The sequence below is a fragment of the Aquarana catesbeiana genome, linkage group LG07, assembly GCF_042186555.1.
Source record: "Aquarana catesbeiana isolate 2022-GZ linkage group LG07, ASM4218655v1, whole genome shotgun sequence".
Taxonomy (NCBI): Eukaryota; Metazoa; Chordata; class Amphibia; order Anura; family Ranidae; genus Aquarana; species Aquarana catesbeiana.
In genome coordinates, this window is record NC_133330.1 from 1582219 (window position 1) to 1605349 (window position 23131).

Genomic DNA, 23131 nt, shown 5'->3' on the forward strand with positions numbered 1-23131 from the left:
CTCCCCCATCATCTCCTCACACCCCAATCCTCCTCATCATCTCCTCACACCCCAATCCTCCCCCATCATCTCCTCACACCCCAATCCTCCTCATCATCTCCTCACACCCCAATCCTCCCCCATCATCTCCTCACACCCCAATCCTCCCCATCATCTCCTCACACCCCAATCCTCCCCCATCATCTCCTCACACCCCAATCCTCCCCCATCATCTCCTCACACCCAAATCCTCCCCCATCATCTCCTCACACCCCAATCATCCTCATCATCTCCTCACACCTCAATCCTCCCCCATCATCTCCTCACACCCCAATCCTCCCCATCATCTCCTCACACTCCAATCCTCCCCATCATCTCCTCACACCCCAATCCTCACCCATCATCTCCTCACACCCCAATCCTCCCCCATCATCTCCTCACACCCCAATCCTCCCCATCATCTCCTCACACCCCAATCCTCACCCATCATCTCCTCACACCCCAATCCTCCCCCATCATCTCCTCACACCCCAATCCTCCCCATCATCTCCTCACACCCCAATCCTCCCCCATCATCTCCTCACACCCCAATCCTCCCCATCATCTCCTCACACCCCAATCCTCCCCCATCATCTCCTCACACCCCAATCCTCCCCCATCATCTCCTCACACCCCAATCATCCTCATCATCTCCTCACACCCCAATCCTCCCCCATCATCTCCTCACACCCCAATCCTCCCCATCATCTCCTCACATCCAAATCCTCCCCATCATCTCCTCACACCCCAATCCTCCCCATCATCTCCTCACACCCCAGTCCCTCTCTGGCGCCCCTCCAATCTCTGCATTGAACAGACGCCAAGCTCCTCTTTTCCTAATCAGAATGATTTAGCGTCTATAAAGTCCATTCCATGAGATGACGGCGCGGTCTTGTACATCACTCCGTACAATGGGAGCCGAGACAACAAGGGCTCTAATGGCTCCTCTGATCCCTATTGATTCCGTGCCACCAAATCTAATGAATAGTCCACCAACTATCTGCTAAGGAGGCGTCTACAGAGCTCTACATGTTACCGAATGTTTCCTTCATCCATCGCGGCTGCTCTGCCGCCTCTTCAAAGACAGTTCTGGTGCATAATTTATATCTACAAAAGAGCCTGATTAATTAATGGGGAGAAGGTGGGTGCCGGCGAGCAAACCGCGCCTGCCAAGGAGAACGCCAAACAAACACCGCCAACCGGGACACATCTCCTCGTATCTGATCCCATCCACACATGTCTGCCAATTAGCTGATTGATCCTCTATGAGTGCAAGCTCCTCTGGTTCACATTGTCTACAGGGGGCAGAAAAAGACAAACCTTCCCCTAGAACATTCCTCACACAATAAAAGCCTAAGAAAGAGGAAATCCACAAAATATAGGAAATAATGAATCTCTCATATATACAAGTCATTAGAAATGATCCTTCCTTTTCAATCTGCAGCTGCTCTCATTTCTGTAATATGCAATATGGCCACAGATGGTATAAGGACCGCCCCCAGAAATGTCATTTCCGGCTCGTGTGATTGGCTCACTGATTTACCCAGAAGTCTGCACTAAGATACAATTCAGATTTTAGGCATCCCCTGTAATAGGAATTTCACTTTTGATGAGATACGTCCTACGGTTAAATACTTCTAAAGGGATGCAGACCCTGAAACTTTCCTCGTCAGAACACTGAGAGTGCATCAGGTGATTATAATGAGCCAGACCCCTCCCATTTACAAAATGCAGATCCCTCCTATTTAGGAATCAGATCCCTCCCAATCCCATTCAGGCATCAGATCCCTTCCATTAGAAACTTCAGACCCCTCCCATTCAGGCATCAGATCCCTTCCATTAGAAACTTCAGACCCCTCTCATTCAGGCATCAGATCCCTCCCATTAGAAACTTCAGACCCCTCCCATTCAGGAATCAGATCCCTCCCATTCAGGATTCAGACCTCTCACATTCAGAATCAGTCTACAAAGGACACAGCGAAGCAAACATTGTGTGACTGGTCCTCTGTCCTCTGCTGCAGGGAGATCACAGACAATACTGGAGACTGGTCCTCTGTCCTCTGCAGCAGGGAGATCACAGACAATACAGGTGACTGGTCCTTTGCCCTCTGCCTTATTTGGTTCACGCTTCTATGTCCTCTTTAGGCACAGGGGTGAGTCTCTGGTACCAGACTGGTTCTATCCCCTAGCTGCACCCAAAGGTGGCCCATATCTCCGATCACCCCCGCCATTCTCTTGTAGGTGGCCCATATCTCCGATCACCCCCGCCATTCTCTTGTAGGTGGCCCATATCTCTGATCACCCCCGCCATTCTCTTGTAGGTGGCCCATATCTCCGATCACCCCAGCCATTCTCTTGTAGGTGGCCCATATCTCCGATCACCCCAGCCATTCTCTTGTAGGTGGACAGATTTGCCTCAAACTCCAGCCATGCTCACCTGTCTTTGTGGACATCTCCCCCCTTCCCTTATCCAGATATGATTTCCTCCACTTCTATTCTTTGATTTCAGAAGTCTCTGAGGAGGTTTTGTCATCTCCCACTTGCTGTGTCGATGTTCCTCCGACGTTCTCTGGAGGGTGAAGCTCATACACAGCAGACAGTAATAAAGTGAGATTTCAGCTTTGGATGCATCAGTGGTTGAATCACCTGCTGACATTTCTATATCTCTGCTGGAGACCCGAGAGACAACATTTCTCTGCAGTAGTTTGTGTCTTTCCTCCCTCCCTTCCCCAAAATCCAACAATGAAGGCGTCTCGCTCTCCTGACCTGACTTTACAGCTCTTTCTACATTTCCCAGGATCCCTCAGGAGAGGGGAGACCATTAGTAGGTTATGGAATCACAGCAGTCCTTCAATGGGTCTACAATTTCCAGTGAAGGGATCGCACCACTGCCGTCCTCACAGGACAATAAAAGTCTGACTGCGAGTTTTCATCTCAGCAACAATGGAGCACCAAAACATCTGCCCTGGGTGTTCCTGTAGGATAGAATAGGGGGGGATCAACTCAGAGGACTCTATCTTCTGAGAAACGAGAAGTCTCAGCATGTTACCTCAACCAAGACATCAGAGGACAAGAGGCAACATTATATGGATAGACGCCTAACCGTCACATCAATGTGAGCTTACTGAACTCTGTACATGGCCATTAATATGGAGCTGGTCCCCCTTTGTGTCTATAACATCCTCCACTCTTTGGGGAAGACTTTCCACAAGATTTTGGAGGGTGTCTGTGGGAATTTGTACCCATTTGTAAGGTCAGGTACTGATGCTAGATGAGAGGACCTGGCTCACCATTGGTGTTCCAATTCATCCTAAAGGTGATCATTGGGGTTGGGGTCAGGACTCTGTGCACGACACTTGAGTTCCTCCACACCAAATTGGTCACACCATGTCTTTATAGAGTTGCCCTCCTTTGTGACTAGAACATCCTCCACTATTCTGGGAAGGACTTCCGCAAGATTTTGGGGGCTGTCTGTGGGAATTTATACCCATTTGTGGGGTCAGGTACTGATTTCGGATGAGAAGACCTGGTTCGCCATCAGTAGGGTTGAGGCTGTGTTGGTAGGTGAGGAACGGCGTCCATTATTAAAAGATCATAAAACTCTAGCCAGTCAGACAACAATAATCACCTCATTACTGTATGTCCTAAAACATGACCAACGTGCCTCAGGGAATTAGGACTCCCCCTCTTTTGTAATGCTGATCTGTTGGTCACAGAAATCCAGACATTCCAAAGGTGATCAGTATGGATGAGGTCAGGGCTCTGTGCAGGACAGTCGAGTCCCTTCACACCAAACTCATCAAAGTCTCTATCGAGCTGGTCCCTCTTTGTGGCTTCTACATCCTCTACTGATCTGGGAAGACTTTCCACAACAATGGCCATAGCCTTAGGGGTGTCTAGTGGAATTTGTGCCCATTTGTGAGGCCAGATACTGATGCTGGTGAGAAGACCTGACTCATCATTGGCATTTATGGATGAGGTCAGGGCTCTGTGCAGGACACTGGTGTTCCATCGCACCAAACTGGTCATCCATGTCTTTATAGAGCTATCTTTGTACACAGTGTGTGGGGGGGGGGGGGGCACAGTCATGGTGGAACAGAAAAGGGTCTTCACCAAACAAGATTGGTAGAGCACTATTGTCTCCAATGTCATTGTATGATGGAGGATTACCAGGACCCTTCACTTGAGACACCTGAACTCCATCTTTGGAGGGTGGTTCACCTATTTTTAGCCATATAGTGTAAAGGAGAACGGACAGCTCATCACTATGTTTTTTTTTTCTTTTTTTGAGCACTTCAAACTGACTTTTATGCTCATATTAGCAGTGGCATCCCTGAACTTCTAGGTTGGGTGCATAAGCATTGCATGCATAATTCTCGTCGGGTCCACCACCGCCTTAATGTCTTGCACTCACGTTCTTTCTTGGGCATGCACGTTCCACTATTATCTTCATACCAGTAGCCGGTTGCTGTCAGACTACAAGACATTGTAGTGACACCTCAGAGACTTCATTAGAGGCGGCCTTGTGTGTTAAATATCAGCAGGTCCTCTTGTAGTCCCGGACCAGAAGGTGACAGCACTGCGATTACATGTAGTATCACCAAGAAGAGCAGCAAAGGCCTCAAGAGTCCAAAATCTTTATTATCTCCACAAATAACAACAGGAAAGCAAGAAGCGGCCAGCATGGTTTGGAGGCCAGGAAATCCCTCTTCACCGAGGCTTGAAGACTTTATCAGGCTGTCCACAGGACTCCACACAGACCTCTCCTGGGTGAACCAATCTGGATTAGTAAATCTGAGGCAAGAGACAAGTCAACAAGGAATTGTGCCGTATCAGCGGAAGAAACAACATGGGCTTTAGTAGCAGAAAAACCTCAGCGATCGATGTTCCTTGTTCTACAACCAGCAATATTCAGCCTTTCTAGATGAAGAACACAACGGGGGACAAAGCTAAGCAGCTTCAAGGCTGCAGACAACAATAGTGATGCCCCCCGGTTTGTAATTCATCCTGAACTCGGCGAATGAGTCGATCACATGGAAAGCATCCAGACTACGGGAAGGGCAGCCGCCTGCGCCGGCCGGAACGGCCTTCTCCTCCTTAATGGCCCATCTTGTAGAGCGAGTGTAATACGGCCGAGCCGTGAATAAGAAGCATTGCACAGCGCGGGAAGAGGTGCTAATGGACAGCGGCGTAACAAGGCCGCCACTTAGTGCCGTAATAATATAAATCCCACCGGTAAAACGTTCGGTCTTTTCTTCTGTAATCCTTTTATCACATAATAAAAGCTTCTCGCAGCGTTTTAGTAAATAACCCTCCAATGTTCCCATTCTTTGTAATACTTCACAGAAAATCATCACATAATCATTCATCACATGGAATGATTCCACCGCCGCCGAGCAGGAACATCACCTCTGAGCAGGACCACCGCCACCCAGCGGAAACGCCGCCGAGCAGGAACACCGCCGCCGAGCAGGAATATCACCTCTGAGCAGGAACACCGCCACCCAGCGGAAACGCCGCCGAGCAGGAACATCACCTCTGAGCAGGAACACCGCCGCTGAGCAGGAACACCGCCGCCCAGTGGAAACACCGCCGCCGAGCAGGAACATCACCTCTGAGCAGGAACACCGCCGCCGATCAGGAACACCGCCACCCGCAGAAACGCCGCCGAGCAGGAACATCACCTCTGAGCAGGAACACCGCCGCTGAGCAGGAACACCGCCGCCCAGTGGAAACACCGCCGCCGAGCAGGAACATCACCTCTGAGCAGGAACACCGCCGCCGATCAGGAACACCGCCACCCGCAGAAACGCCGCCGAGCAGGAACATCACCTCTGAGCAGGAACACCGCCGCCGAGCAAGAACACCGCCACCGAGCGGAAACACCGCCGAGCAGGAATATCATCTCTGAGCAGGAACACCGCAGCTGAGCAGGAACACCGCCGCCGAGCAGGAACACCGCCGCTGAGCAGAAACACTGCCATCCAGCGGAAACACCGCCAGCGAGCAGGAACACCGGCGCCGAGCAGGAAAGCAGGAACACCGCCACCGAGCAGGAACACCGCTGCCGAGCAGGAACACTGCCGCTGAGCAGGAACACCGCCGCCGAGCAGGAACACCGCCGCTGAGCAGAAACACTGCCATCCAGCGGAAACACCGCCAGCGAGCAGGAACACCGGCGCCGAGCAGGAAAGCAGGAACACCGCCACCGAGCAGGAACACCGCTGCCGAGCAGGAACACCGCCACCGAGCAGGAACACCGCTGCCGAGCAGGAACACTGCCGCTGAGCAGAAACACCGCCGCTGAGCAGGAAAGCAGGAACACCGCCACCGAGCAGGAACACCGTCGCCAAGCAGGAACACCGCCGCTGAGCAGAAACACCGCCGCCCAGCGGAAACACCGCCGGTGAGCAGGAACACCGCCACCGAGCAGGAACACCGTCGCCAAGCAGGAACACCGCCGCTGAGCAGAAACACCGCCGCCCAGCGGAAACACCGCCGGCGAGCAGGAACACCGCCGCCGAGCAGGAAAGCAGGAACACCGCCACCGAGCAGGAACACCGTCGCCAAGCAGGAACACCGCCGCTGAGCAGAAACACCGCCGCCCAGCGGAAACACCGCCGGCGAGCAGGAACACCGCCGCCGAGCAGGAACACCGCCACCAAGCAGGAACACCGCCGCCGAGCAGGAACACCACCACCGTGCAGGAACACCGCCGCCGAGCAGGAACACCACCACCGTGCAGGAACACCGCCGCCGAGCAGGAACACCGCCACCGAGCAGGAACACCGCCGCCCAGTGGAAACACCGCCGCCGAGCAGGAACACCGCCACCGAGCAGGAACACCGCCGCCCAGTGGAAACACCGCCACCGAGCAGGAACACCGCCGCTGAGCAGGAACACCGCCGCCCAGTGGAAACACCGCCACCGAGCAGGAACACCGCCGCTGAGCAGGAACACCGCCGCCCAGTGGAAACACCGCCACCGAGCAGGAACACCGCCACCGAGCAGGAACACCGCCGCCCAGTGGAAACACCGCCACCGAGCAGGAACACCGCCACCGAGCAGGAACACCGCCGCCCAGTGGAAACACCGCCACCGAGCAGGAACACCGCCGCTGAGCAGGAACACCGCCCAATGCTGCATAAAACATCACCAAAACATCTCACCAAAGGTGCGACTCCACCGATAATACAAAGGAACCAACGTTATCAAATTATATAAAAAGCTGGTCGAGGACAGAGCCGGAAATTCCAGCGATCGTCCGCTCACCGCATTGCCCATCTAAACTCCGATCGATTGTCATTTGTATCGGAATTGTGTATTCCATTCATCCAGTCATGAGATTTACACAGCTCTGCCAGACAGCAGATTTAGATTGGTGACCCGACTTTAGTTTAGAAGTTTTGGTTGTCTTGTTATTATAATGTTCGGTGCCCCCCGGGGGGTACAGGGAGTACTTTGTTCTATCAGACTATGTACTGTGGAAGGTCTTCCCTGACCGACAACGCAGCTAGCAAGGAGACACCCCTCCCCCTTCCCTGCACCCCTCTTGCTGGCTCATCTCTCAGGAAAATGCTCGGAGATGAGAGCCGGTTATCAATGCAGATGTCTTCTTTCTAGCTGTGTTGTTGGATGGCCATGGGGGAAGGGGGCGGGGCATGGTGTGTCCTGCCCAACCAGGTAGCTAGCCTTCTATAGAGTGTTAGCACAAAGTACTACAGGTACCCCTGTAGGCCACTCCCCCAGCCTGTCATTGGACAATAAGTGAGCAGCATCAGACTGATGAGGTCATCCCTCTGCTCTCTGTCAGCACATGTGCGTGCAGCATATCTAATTGGCTCCTAGGGAAGCCCCTCCCTCTCCCATTCTTTGTATAGGGATTACAGGAAGGTAACGAAGGGGCAGCGATCGATCGTTCTGTGTGCGTCTTCCTGGAGTTGATATTTAAAGACTGTATAGAAGTCTCACAATCTGTTGTTATATTAGCTTCCAATTATCCCCACACAGGAGGACTGAGGAAAGGATATCGTTCCCAGCCAATCAGACTCAGAGAGAGCACCGGCCTGGCCTCGTAAATGAGCTGCAGCTCCTTCATTGGCCAATCATCGGCTGGGGGCGTGGCTCTGACCAAGCTTTATTCCTTAGCTGCAGTGAAGTAGTGTGAGGTCACGGAGCTGGCTGTGCTGTCTGGCAGAGGTTCCCAGATCACAAAACTGGCCAATCCAACCTACAGATCTTCCGGCAGGTCATATGGTTCCCATAGAGGGAAGAGAGAGAAGAGGAGAAGAGAGGAGAGGAGGAGAGAGGAAAGGAGAGGGGAGAGGAGAGGAGGAGGAGAAAGGAGAAGAGAGGAGAGGAGGAGGAGAGAGGAAAGGAGGAGAAGAGAAGAAAGGAGAGGAGAGGAGAGAAGAGGAGAGGGAGAGGGAGAAGAGAAGAGAAGAGGAGGAGAAGAGAGGAGGAGGAGAAAGGAGAAGAGAGGAAAGGAGGGAAGAGAAAAGAAGAGAAGAGAGAGGAGAGAAGAGAGGAGAGGAGAGAGAGGAGAGAAGAGAGAGGAAAGAAGAGAGAGGAGAGAAGAGAGAGGAGAGAAGAGAGAAGAGAGAAGAGAGAGGACAGAAGAGAAGAGAAGAGAAGAGAAGAGAGAGGAGAGAAGAGAGGAGAGGAGAGAGAGAAGAGAAGAGAGGAGAGGAGAGAGAGGAGAGAAGAGAGAGGAGAGAAGAGAGAGGAGAGAAGAGAGAGGACAGAAGAGAAGAGAAGAGAAGAGAGGAGAGGAGAGAAGAGAGAGGAGAGAAGAGAGGAGAGGAGAGAAGAGAGAGGAGAGAAGAGAGAGAGAGAAGAGAGAGGAGAGAAGAGAGAGGAGAGAAGAGAGAGGAGAGAAGAGAGGAGAGGAGAGGAGAGGAGAGGAGAGGAGAGGAGAGGAGAGGAGAGGAGAGGAGAGGAGGAGAAAAGAGGAGAGGAGAGAAGAGAGAGGAGAGAAGAGAGAGGAGAGAAGAGAGGAGAGGAGAGGAGAGGAGGAGAAAAGAGGAGAGGAGAGAAGAGCGCCGCTGTCATTAACCCTTCCTTTCCCTTGAAGAGAGGCAGAACGCGGATCCCCAATTGGCGGGGAGTCGGTCGGGTTTGTAATGGGATTTGCGGCGATGTTCCGGATCAGATAATGCCGACAATCCGGAAGGTTCTATTAGAATGGAAACTCTTCTCCAGACTCCTCATTTTCTGGCGCGGAGGCAATAATCCGAACAATCGTTCATCGGCAGACGAATGTCATTATCCAGAGAATGAAGGAAGGGGAAATAATGGGAAGTGATAGGAAGTCGGGGGGAACCAATCACTTCCTGAGTATCATATCTAATAATAATAAGTGGGGGTGATTTGTATTTATTAAAGGACAATAGAAGAGTTATTCGTCCTGCGATTCTCTATATACATTCGTTCTGTGTAAATAGGGGCATCAGATGTAATCTGGATATTTTCTCTCTAGGTCAAATGTTATTCAGTCATACAGGATAGGGGGTTTCTGGCAAACATCATACTAAGGCCACTAGATGGCGCTAATAAATCTACTAACTAAATACATATTTATTGTGATTGTCAGCTCCATCTAGTGGCCATAATGTGGTATTTTTCAAAACCATTCTATCCAGTATGAATGCATAACATTCGACTTGCAGAGAAAATAGCCAAATAATATTCAATCCCCCCTCCATACAAAACAAATGTACATGCAGTTCATAGGATGAATAGTGCCACAATTGTTTTTATAAACACACCATATACTGTATATATGATGCTCAGTCCACTTAACAAAAGGTCTAAATCTATAAAAAAATATAAAAGGTAAAAGTCGCTGTTTTTGCTGCATGAATCGGCCCAGGAAATGTGCGACGCGTTTTCTCCAATCCACCGTTTCACATCACCTAATACTTCCTGTACTGAATGTAAGAACACGAGCAACAGCGGATCAATGTGTCTGCTGATGTGATTTGTGCCGAATCAAATAAAGTGAAAAAAGTAGAAAATGTCATTTATAGAGGAGAAAACGTTCCGACTTTTCTGGAAATGATGTAAAAGGAGAAGCAGCTCTGTAGAATGGAGCAACGAGGAAGCTGACAGATTTAAGAGGGGCTCTGTGGACTCTGATGTAAGGGGTGCTCTGTGGACTCTGATGTAAGGGGTGCTCTGTGGACTCTGATGTAGGGGTGCTCTGTGGACTCTGATGTAAGGGGTGCTCTGAGAACTCTGATGTAAGGGGTGCTCTGTGGACTCTGATGTGAGGGGTGCTCTGTGGACTCTGATGTGAGGGGTGCTCTGTGGACTCTGATGTGAGGGGTGCTCTGTGGACTCTGATGTAAGGGGTGCTCTGTGGACTCTGATGTAAGGGGTGCTCTGTGGACTCTAATATAAGGGGTGCTCTGTGGACTCTGATGTGGGGGGGCTCTGAGAACTCTGATGTAAGGGGTGCTCTGTGGACTCTGATGTGAGGGGTGCTCTGGGGACTCTGATGTAAGGGGTGCTCTGTGGACTCTGATGTGAGGGGTGCTCTGTGGACTCTGATGTAGGGGTGCTCTGTGGACTCTAATATAAGGGGTGCTCTGTGGACTCTGATGTGAGGGGTGCTCTGCAGACTCTGATGTAAGGGAGAACTCTGTGGACTCTGATGTAAGGGAAAACTCTGAGGACTCTGATGTAAGGGAGAACTCTGACTACTCTGATGTAAGGGAGAACTCTGAGGACTCTGATGTAAGGGAGAACACTGTGGACTCTGATGTAGGGGTGCTCTGTGGACTCTGATGTGAGGGGTGCTCTGTGGACTCTGATGTAAGGGGTGCTCTGTGGACTCTGATGTAAGGGAGAACTCTGAGGACTCTGATGTAAGGGAGAACTCTGTGGACTCTGATGTAAGGGAGAACTCTGTGTACTCTGATGTAAGGGAGAACTCTGAGGGCTCTGATGTAAGGGAGAACTCTGAGGGCTCTGATGTAAGGGAGAACACTGGGGACTCTGATGTAAGGGAGAACACTGGGGACTCTGATGTAAGGGAGAACTCTGAGGACTCTGATGTAAGGGAGAACTCTGCGGACTCTGATGTAAGGGAGAACTCTGCGGACTCTGATGTAAGGGAGAACTCTGCGGACTCTGATGTAAGGGAGAACTCTGCGGACTCTGATGTAAGGGAGAACACTGTGGATGCTGATGTAAGGGAGAACTCTGAGGACTCTGATGTAAGGGAGAACTCTGAGGACTCTGATGTAAGGGATAACACTGCTGACTCTGATGTAAGGGAGAACTCTGAGGACTCTGATGTAAGGGATAACACTGCTGACTCTGATGTAAGGGAGAACTCTGAGGACTCTGATGTAAGGGATAACACTGCTGACTCCGATGTAAGGGAGAACACTGGGGACTCTGATGTAAGGGAGAACACTGGGGACTCTGATGTAAGGGAGAACTCTGAGGACTCTGATGTAAGGGAGAACTCTGCGGACTCTGATGTAAGGGAGAACTCTGCGGACTCTGATGTAAGGGAGAACTCTGCGGACTCTGATGTAAGGGAGAACACTGTGGATGCTGATGTAAGGGAGAACTCTGAGGACTCTGATGTAAGGGAGAACTCTGAGGACTCTGATGTAAGGGATAACACTGCTGACTCTGATGTAAGGAAGAACTCTGAGGACTCCGATGTAAGGGAGAACTCTGAGGACTCCGATGTAAGGGAGAACTCTGAGGACTCTGATGTAAGGGATAACACTGCTGACTCCGATGTAAGGGAGAACACTGGGGACTCTGATGTAAGGAAGAACTCTGAGGACTCCGATGTAAGGGAGAACTCTGAGGACTCCGATGTAAGGGAGAACTCTGAGGACTCTGATGTAAGGGATAACACTGCCGACTCCGATGTAAGGGAGAACACTGGGGACTCTGATGTAAGGGAGAACTCTGAGGGTTCTGATGTAAGGGAGAACTCTGAGGACTCTGATGTAAGGGAAAACTCTGAGGACTCTGATGTAAGGGAAAACTCTGAGGACTCTGATGTAAGGGAGAACTCTGCGGACTCTGATGTAAGGGAGAACTCTGAGGGCTATGATGTAAGGGAGAACTCTGTGGACTCTGATGTAAGGGAGAACTCTGTGGACTCTGATGTAAGGGAGAACTCTGCAGACTCTGATGTAAGGGAGAACTCTGCAGACTCTGATGTAAGGGAGAACTCTGTGGACTCTGATGTAAGGGATAACACTGCTGACTCTGATGTAAGGGAGAACTCTGAGGACTCTGATGTAAGGGAGAACTCTGAGGACTCTGATGTAAGGGAGAACTCTGAGGGCTCTGATGTAAAGGAGAACTCTGAGGACTCTGATGTAAGGGAGAACTCTGAGGGCTCTGATGTAAAGGAGAACTCTGAGGACTCTGATGTAAGGGAGAACTCTGAGGGCTCTGATGTAAGGGAGAACTCTGAGGACTCTGATGTAAGGGAGAACTCTGAGGGCTCTGATGTAAAGGAGAACTCTGAGGACTCTGATGTAAGGGAGAACTCTGAGGACTCTGATGTAAGGGAGAACTCTGAGGGCTCTGATGTAAGGGAGAACTCTGAGGGCTCTGATGTAAGGGAGAACTCTGAGGGCTCTGATGTAAGGGAGAACTCTGAGGGCTCTGATGTAAGGGAGAACTCTGAGGGCTCTGATGTAAGGGAGAACTCTGAGGGCTCTGATGTAAGGGAGAACTCTGAGGGCTCTGATGTAAGGGAGAACATTAAAGTGTTGGGGTTTGGCTTGAAGAAAAGGTGGGGACCCGAGATGGCAGAAAGGGGGCCCACTGCAGAACATGTGAAAGGGCCCCGCTGTGGGAGTGAAGGGCCCCGGGGCTTGGAGGGAATGGGGACGGGTCGGGGGGCGTCTCTTGCACCGGGGTGAGGAAAGTTCTTCTTCTCTGTAAAGCTCTATGAGAAGTCCAGAGACATCCCAGTGGAAGTAGAACCCTTCCATACACATCTACTAGAGGGGAGTCACTGCTGTAGGTGGAAACTGAACCTGGCTCCACCCACCTCTATAAACAACAAGCATGGGATTGGTCGAGAACACAGTAAAGGGTGATTAGATTAGATAAAACGTCTACATTCCCTTTAAAGGACCTTTTCCCATCAGATTTTTCTGGTCTTCTAGTAGAAGATTTCATTGGTTGAATCTCCAGTCTTGGAGTCCTTTCCGAGCTCCGATGTTCTTTTTGTGGTGCTCAGAAGTGGCCCCAATGATTGTCACAGAGGCAATCAATCGGCTCCACACTGGAGATAAACCGTTCTTCTACCGACCATAAAAGAAGTACGAGAGGATGAAACGCTGACTCCCGCAAAACACCATCAACTTCACAAAACGGCATCGGCAAAGCGGACCTTTCCTTCAAATCGTCTTCATGGGTAATGTACGGTTTAGTGTTATTACAAGGACTTCCCATTATTACAAGGACTTCCCATTATTACAAGGACTTCCCATTATTATAAGGACTTCCCATTATTACAAGGACTTCCCATTATTACAAGGACTTCCCATTATTATAAGGACTTCCCATTATTATAAGGACTTCCCATTATTACAAGGACTTCCCATTATTACAAGGACTTCCCATTATTATAAGGACTTCCCATTATTACAAGGACTTCCCATTATTATAAGGACTTCTCATTGAGCTTATGACTAACAAGCACTGTATAGCCAAAAGGATGTAGACGCCTGACCATCACACCCACTACTATAGGGGGAAAAGTACATGGACAGTCTTCAAAATAATGGAGTTCAGGGGTCTCCAGTGAAGGTCCCGGTAATCCTCCATCATACAAAGACATTGGAGACAATTGTGCTCTTCCAACCTTGTGGTGAAGTTTGGTGAAGACCCTTTTCTGTTCCCCCATGACTGTGCCCCCCCCCCCCTGTACTAAGCAGCTCCATAAAGACATGGTGTGACCGGTTTGGTGTGGAGGAACTCGAGTGTCCTGTACCTCATCCCTACTGGTCACATTTGGGATGGATTGGAAGGCCGATGGTGAGTCAGGTCTTTATTGGTGCCCAACATGAGGACCAGCATTTGAGTCAGTTCTTTTCATCCAACATCAGTACCTGACCTCACAAAGGGGGACAAATTCAGACACCCTCCTAAATCTTGTATAAATCCTTCCCAGAAGAGTGGAGGAGGTTATAGTCACATAGGGGACAACTTCATATTAATGGCCATGGGGAGAGGAGGGCATAAAGACATTGTGTGACCAGTTTGGTGTGGAGGAACTCAATTATCCTGCACAGAGACCTGACCTCATCCCTACTAAACACATTTGGGATGAATTGGAATGCTGACTCACAGCCAAGACTTTTTTGGCACCCGACGTGGGGTCCAACATGTAAGCCAGGTCTTCTCATCCAACATCAGTACCTGACATCCCAAATGGGCACACATTCCCACAGACACCCTCCAAAAACGTTGGAAAGACTTTACAAAGAGTGGAGGATGTTATAGGGGGAACTTATTCTTAGTTTTAGAATGAGAGATCCAACAGTTCAACCTTGTGGTAACAGTTTGGTAAAGACCCTTTTCTGTCCCCCCCTGTGTACAAAGCCAGCTCCATAAAGACATGGTGTGACCGTTTTGGTATAGAGGAACTCGAGTGTCCTGTACAGAGCCCTGACCTCAACCCTACTGATCACCTGACCTCATCCCTACTGATCACCTGACCTCATCCCTACGGATCACCTGACCTCGTCCCTACTGATCACCTGACCTCATCCCTACTGATCACCTGACCTCATCCCTACTGATCACCTGACCTCATCCCTACTGATCACCTGACCTCATCCCTACTGATCACCTGACCTCCTCCCTACTGATCACCTGACCTCATCCCTACTGATCACCTGACCTCGTCCCTACTGATCACCTGACCTCATTCCTACTGATCACCTGACCTCATCCCTACTGATCACCTGACCTCATCCCTACTGATCACCTGACCTCATCCCTACTGATCACCTGACCTCGTCCCTACGGATCACCTGACCTCGTCTCTACTGATCACCTGACCTCATCCCTACTGATCACCTGACCTCCTCCCTACTGATCACCTGACCTCATCCCTACTGATCACCTGACCTCATTCCTATGGATCACCTGACCTCATCCCTACTGATCACCTGACCTCATCCCTACTGATCTCCTGACCTCATCCCTACTGATCACCTGACCTCATCCCTAGTGATCACCTGACCTCCTCCCTACTGATCACCTGACCTCATCCCTACTGATCACCTGACCTCATCACTACTGATCACCTGACCTCCTCCCTACTGATCACCTGACCTCCTCCCTACTGATCACCTGACCTCCTCCCTACTGATCACCTGACCTCATCCCTACTGATCACCTGACCTCATCACTACTGATCACCTGACCTCCTCCCTACTGATCACCTGACCTCCTCCCTACTGATCACCTGACCTCATCCCTACTGATCACCTGACCTCGTCCCTACGGATCACCTGACCTCGTCCCTACGGATCACCTGACCTCGTCCCTACGGATCACCTGACCTCGTCCCTACGGATCACCTGACCTCGTCCCTACTGATCACCTGACCTCATCCCTACTGATCACCTGACCTCATCCCTACTGATCACCTGACCTCATCCCTATGGATCACCTGACCTCATCCCTACTGATCACCTGACCTCATCTCTACTGATCACCTGACCTCATCACTACTGATCACCTGACCTCATCCCTACGGATCACCTGACCTCATCCCTTCTGATCACCTGACCTCATCCCTATGGATCACCTGACCTCATCCCTACTGATCACCTGACCTCATCACTACTGATCACCTGACCTCCTCCCCACTGATCACCTGACCTCCTCCCTACTGATCACCTGACCTCATCCCTACTGATCACCTTTGGAATGTGTTGGAACACCGACTGTGAGCCAGGTCTTCTCATCCAATGTCAGTACCTGACCTCACAAAGGAGCACAAATTCCCACAGAAACCTTCCAAAATCTTGTGTAAAGTCTTCCCAGAAGGGTGGAGGTGGTGTGGTGATTCTACATGAATGTCCGTGGTTTGGGAGTAGTTTGTGTAACAAGCTCCTAGAAGTGTGATGGTCAGGTGTCCACAATCACTTTGCCATATATCATACATGCTTATAGGTCTTGTTTATTTAGGACCATCTTCAGTTCTCTACATGTAAAGTAAAACGTACTTGGTTCCCAATGTACACTAAGAAAGTCATATACACCGATGAACAGATCACACAAATGATGGATTTGGATTTAGATGATAAATTGACATATAAAAGTCGATCTACTTACTTTTTCTGCAGATTGTGAGGTTCCAAAAAATATTGGAATGAAGGCCAACCAAACTATACAGGTTGTATACATTGTAAAGCCAATTGGCTTTGCTTCGTTGAAATTCTCTGGGACGCCCCTGGTCTTGATGGCGTACACAGTGCATGTTACCATAAGAAGGATGCTGTATCCCAGGGAACAGATAATTTGTAGATCCGTAATGTCACATTTCAGGACCCCTCGGCGCTGTTCTGGATCCGGCGTTTCCGGACCATAGTCAATGATGATGTTGGGAGGATTGACTCCAAACCAAATAAAAACTCCTAAAAGTTGGATCGATATTAAACTAGAGGTGATGGCCAGCTGCGAGGTTGGGCTGATGAGCCGCGGTGCCGTCACCGACTTCTTACCCTGCTCAAAGATCCGGTAGATCCGGTTGGTTTTGGTTAAAAGGGCGGCATAACTGATGCACATTCCTAATCCTAAGAAGATGCGTCGGAAGGAGCAGACACCCAAGTCCGGCTTTGCTATCATGAGGAAAGTAATGATGTAGCAGAGGAAGATCCCCGTGAGCAGGACGTAGCTGAGCTCCCTGCCAGATGCCCGTACTATGGGGGTGTCATTGTACCGTATGAAGGTCGCCATAACAAAGATGGTAGCAATTATTCCAAGCATAGCCAAAAAGACTGGAATTACGGCCCAGGGCGAGTGCCACTCCAGCTTGATAATGGGGATGGGGTCACAGCCGGTGCGGTTTTTATTGGGGCGCATGCTGGAGACACAACGAAAACAGGTGACCTCATCGTGGAGGTATCTGTAGCCATCACACGGGTCACACTGCCAGCAGCAGGGCATGCCTTTCACTATCTTCTTCCTCTCCCCCATTTTGCAAGGCAAGCTGCAGACGGAAGGTGGAATTTCATGCAACGCCTTTGACCACTGCATGTCTTCAACCTGGAAAGAAACAAGAGATTGGTGACAGAGAGCATGGAACCGTGCATCACCATAAGACTGTAAAAAGAGGTGTCCAGCTAGTATTCGTCTGTACTTATTATCACTTATTACCCTGTCCCACCTAAACCAACTCATTGTATTTTGTTTGCAGCTTTTCTTGGAATTAATCATTTTGGACTTTTTGCTGTGGAATTCTTGTTCTTACCTCTTCCTCCAGTTCTATGTGGAAGCGGCTTTAGGAGTCCTTCTCTTTTATGAGAGCTACCAACCCAACATACTGCACTCAACCATTCCCATACTATATGGTGGAAACAAAAACAGCTTGGTGGTCAGTCTCCTCGTCTCACTAACCAAAGAAAAACAGGTCTGGATAAAGAGCAACGTAAGGACATTTTATATGTAATTTCTGGTACAATATTTGTATTGAAAAGATAAAGAAGATATACAACAACAATAATCCCACACAGGGGATCTGAGCAGTGAGTATGACATAGAAATCATATAAACAAGTTTCATAAAAGGAACAATCGAACTTTAACTACCCTCTGATCGAAGCCAGGGGCCGACGCAGGGTGTTTGAGGAGGATTGCTCAGGGATTTGGGTGTGAGCAATCCACAAAAATTGGGGGAAAAAACCTTTAACCAAACTTGTATTCAACAAAAGGGAGTTTAAAAAATAAAACTCCCATTTTAAAGATAAAAAATGGAAATAAAAAATAAATAAAATAGAGGAAAAGAGGGGAAAGGAAGGAAAGGGTGAGGTAACAGAGGGGGAAGTGGGAACTGAGAGAAGAGCGCAAAACAGGAAGAGAGAAAAGAGGCACAGATAGGAGAAGAGAGGGTTCCCCCAGTCCAGGGGTAGGAGAAATCAAGTTGGAAGGCCCAGGCTGGTCCGGTGCAAGGCCAGAAGAGCGTAAGACCACCATGGGCCCCACACCTTGAGAAATTTAGCATGGGAATCATGGAGGATACTAGTTATCTTCTCATTAATCATGAGAGACGTTAAGATGTTCTTCACTTCCATGAATGAGACCGTCGGTTTCCTCCAAGCCCTGGCTATTGTTCATTTGGCTGCAATAAATACATAGGTGGCCTGGGAAAGGCCTGGGATTGGGCAATGGAGTAAGACCAATTTGGCATTTTTGCGGGTGGGCAGATAGAAGAGTGTGAACAGAAGTCCAAACACCCTTGACCAGAAACCCACCAGGCGGAGACAGGACCACCATATGTGAAATTCATCTCCCTGCTGACCACATCCCCGAAAGCACCTTTCGCTGTGAGCTGGGTTGGATCTCGCCATGCGGGCTGGGACCCAACACCAGCGTAGTAGTACTTTATAGGCTGCCTCATTTTATATGTAATTTAAAAGTCACAACATAATTTTTTGGCTATTTTAGTGATTTTTATAGCATAAATATAGAATTAGGACCTTGCATTGTTTTACAAGTCAGACCTCCCCTATTATTATGTAAATGAACTTGTTGGACTGGTTTGTGAAGCTCAGGACAGGAAATGATGTACAGGAAGTGGCAGGGAGACTTGAACTAGTCAGGAGGTGAGAGACAAAGGAACAATCGTTTTCAGGACTTCAGGGAAGAGGCAGTCTGGAAGATCCTGCATTGCTACATTTCTTATTAATGTTTAAACAAAACGCAAGTAAGTTCAGGCATACAACTAGTCAATTAACCACTTAAGGACCAGAAGGATTTACCCCCTTAATGACCAGGCCATTTTTTGCAATACGGCACTGCGTCGCTTTAACTGACAATTGCGCGGTTGTGCGACGTTGTGCCCAAATAAAATTGACGTCCTTTTTTCCCACAAATAGAGATTTCTTTTGGTGATATTTGATCATCTCTGAGATTTTTATTTTTTGTGCTAAAAACAAAAAAAGAGACAATTTTGAAAAAAAAAAACAATATTTTTACATTTGCTATAATAAATATCCCAAAAAAAAATGTCTTCATCAGTTTAGGCCGATACGTATTCTTCGACATATTTTTGGTAAAAAAAAATCACAATAAGTCTATGATTGGTTTGCGCAAAAGTTATAGCGTCTACAAAATAGGGGATAGATTTATGGCATTTTATTATTTATTTATTTTTTACGCAGTGATCAGCCATTTTTAGCAGGACTGCGACATTGCGGTGGACACGATCGGACACTTTTGACACTTTTTTGGGGCCAGTGACATTTATAGAGCGATCAGAGCTAAAAATAGCCACTGATTACTGTGTAAATGTCATTGGCAGGGAAGGGGTTAACACTCTGGGGCGATCAAGGGGTTAAATGTGTTCCCTGGGAGGTGTTTCTAACTGTGGGGGGAGGGGACTGACTGGAGGAGGGGAGAGATTGCTGTTCCTGATCACTAGGAACACACAATCTCTCTCTCCTCCCCTGTCAGAACGGGGATCTGTTTGTTTCAGGGGCGGATCCTATATCTGGTCCCAGATCCGGCGTCACGCCGCGCACGCCTCTTATCGCTCCCAAAGCGGCCGACGTACATCTATGGCAATTCGTGCCGCCGTATAATGACGGTTATATATCGGTTAAATACAGTGCCAGACAAAGTAGAAAACAAAAGGATGGTGAAGAGATCACATAATCGCAACAAAAAGAAGAAACGGTACCGGAGTCAGGAGGGAAATGTTTTTCTGGAATCAGACTTCGTCAGAAAGGAAGACTGAAGATACGAACGTTTCCTTGGATGACACCAAATCTACAACCCACGTTGGATACTTTTCAGTGTATCTCTCTCATTATCCTGATGCTCATTAGATGGGAAGGATGGATAGTTTGTATATCTTGTAATACTTGTGTGCTATGAATTCTTTTCTCCTTTCTGAACATTTATACACTTCAGAGATTTAATCGCTTCCTTCCTTATACCACAAAGTAACCTTGTCAGACGCAAAGCAAAACATTTTTCGATATTAAAATATAATAATGTAACTATTTTATATATTATATTTCTCATTTCAGAGAGTGATTGCTCTCGGTGGTGGGCAGGAAATGGGAGCTCCTTGGGTTAAAGAAGGAGTTGAAGGATTTGGCTGCTGATCGATTCACCGACAAAAAATTTCCCCATTCAGATTGGCTTCAAATTAAGCCACGAGGATTGCTTAGGTGAAAACATTTTTGGGGGAGAAAAAAAAAAAAGACATGGCTTTGTCTTCTAAGAAACCCAAGTGGTCAGGACGTTGGAGCCAGTAGTGACCAATCGCTTGTAGACAGCCAAAGTCAATCGCTGACAGCTGTCCCTGTACTTCTCTCTAGGCTCCTCAATGCCCACTTACAAAATATTTGTTTTCAACGTGACACCCAATCAAAAAAAAAAAAACTTTTTTTAAAAAAATGTAAAAAATTTTTTTATTAAAGTTTATATTACATTTTTTTACACTTTTCTTGTCCGTGTGTAAGAGAGGTCAACCTCTGTTCCTCAATATCGAACGTTGTGTTCCCAGAGGTCAACCTCTGTTCCTCAATATCGAACGTTGTGTTCCCAGAGGTCAACCTCTGTTCCTCAATATCGAACGTTGTGTTCCCAGAAGTCAACCTCTGTTCCTCAATATCGAACGTTGTGTTCCCAGAAGTCAACCTCCGTTACTCAATATCGAACGTTGTGTTCCCAGAGGTCAACCTCTGTTCCTCAATATCAAACGTTGTGTTCCCAGAGGTCAACCTCTGTTCCTCAATATCGAACGTTGTGTTCCCAGAGGTCAACCTCCGTTCCTCAATATCGAACGTTGTGTTCCCAGAGGTCAACCTCTGTTCCTCAATATCGAACGTTGTGTTCCCAGAGGTCAACCTCCGTTCCTCAATATCGAACGTTGTGTTCCCAGAGGTCAACCTCCGTTCCTCAATATCGAACGTTGTGTTCCCAGAGGTCAACCTCTGTTCCTCAATATCGAACGTTGTGTTCCCAGAGGTCAACCTCCGTTCCTCAATATCGAACGTTGTGTTCCCAGAGGTCAACCTCTGTTCCTCAATATCGAACGTTGTGTTCCCAGAGGTCAACCTCTGTTCCTCAATATCGAACGTTGTGTTCCCAGAGGTCAACCTCCGTTCCTCAATATCGAACGTTGTGTTCCCAGAGGTCAACCTCCGTTCCTCAATATCGAACGTTGTGTTCCCAGAGGTCAACCTCCGTTCCTCAATATCGAACGTTGTGTTCCCAGAGGTCAACCTCTGTTCCTCAATATCGAACGTTGTGTTCCCAGAGGTCAACCTCTGTTCCTCAATATCGAACATTGTGTTCCCAGAGGTCAACCTCTGTTCCTCAATATCGAACGTTGTGTTCCCAGAGGTCAACCTCCGTTCCTCAATATCGAACGTTGTGTTCCCAGAGGTCAACCTCTGTTCCTCAATATCGAACGTTGTGTTCCCAGAGGTCAACCTCCGTTCCTCAATATCGAACGTTGTGTTCCCAGAAGTCAACCTCTGTTCCTCAATATCGAACGTTGTGTTCCCAGAGGTCAACCTCTGTTCCTCAATATCGAACGTTGTGTTCCCATAGGTCAACCTCCGTTCCTCAATATCGAACGTTGTGTTCCCAGAGGTCAACCTCCGTTCCTCAATATCGAACGTTGTGTTCCCAGAGGTCAACCTCTGTTCCTCAATATCGAACATTGTGTTCCCAGAGGTCAACCTCTGTTCCTCAATATCGAACGTTGTGTTCCCAGAAGTCAACCTCCGTTCCTCAATATCGAACGTTGTGTTCCCAGAGGTCAACCTCTGTTCCTCAATATCGAACGTTGTGTTCCCAGAGGTCAACCTCCGTTCCTCAATATCGAACGTTGTGTTCCCAGAAGTCAACCTCTGTTCCTCAATATCAAACGTTGTGTTCCCAGAGGTCAACCTCTGTTCCTCAATATCGAACGTTGTGTTCCCAGAGGTCAACCTCCGTTCCTCAATATCGAACGTTGTGTTCCCAGAGGTCAACCTCTGTTCCTCAATATCGAACGTTGTGTTCCCAGAGGTCAACCTCCGTTCCTCAATATCGAACGTTGTGTTCCCAGAGGTCAACCTCCGTTCCTCAATATCGAACGTTGTGTTCCCAGAGGTCAACCTCTGTTCCTCAATATCGAACGTTGTGTTCCCAGAGGTCAACCTCCGTTCCTCAATATCGAACGTTGTGTTCCCAGAGGTCAACCTCTGTTCCTCAATATCGAACGTTGTGTTCCCAGAGGTCAACCTCTGTTCCTCAATATCGAACGTTGTGTTCCCAGAGGTCAACCTCCGTTCCTCAATATCGAACGTTGTGTTCCCAGAGGTCAACCTCCGTTCCTCAATATCGAACGTTGTGTTCCCAGAGGTCAACCTCCGTTCCTCAATATCGAACGTTGTGTTCCCAGAGGTCAACCTCTGTTCCTCAATATCGAACGTTGTGTTCCCAGAGGTCAACCTCTGTTCCTCAATATCGAACATTGTGTTCCCAGAGGTCAACCTCTGTTCCTCAATATCGAACGTTGTGTTCCCAGAGGTCAACCTCCGTTCATCAATATCGAACGTTGTGTTCCCAGAGGTCAACCTCTGTTCCTCAATATCGAACGTTGTGTTCCCAGAGGTCAACCTCCGTTCCTCAATATCGAACGTTGTGTTCCCAGAAGTCAACCTCTGTTCCTCAATATCGAACGTTGTGTTCCCAGAAGTCAACCTCTGTTCCTCAATATCGAACGTTGTGTTCCCATAGGTCAACCTCCGTTCCTCAATATCGAACGTTGTGTTCCCAGAGGTCAACCTCCGTTCCTCAATATCGAACGTTGTGTTCCCAGAGGTCAACCTCTGTTCCTCAATATCGAACATTGTGTTCCCAGAGGTCAACCTCTGTTCCTCAAT

The 23131-nt window shown here is 48.7% G+C and overlaps 1 protein-coding gene across 1 annotated transcript in view; it reads right to left on the reverse strand.

Moving 5' to 3' along the window:
* The window catches only part of GRM7 (glutamate metabotropic receptor 7), a 578795-nt gene that overhangs the window by 139893 nt on the left and 415771 nt on the right, over window positions 1–23131 (reverse strand). The window contains 1 exon segment of the mRNA XM_073591511.1: window positions 16360–17292. Coding sequence (XP_073447612.1) covers window positions 16360–17292 — 933 coding nt within the window.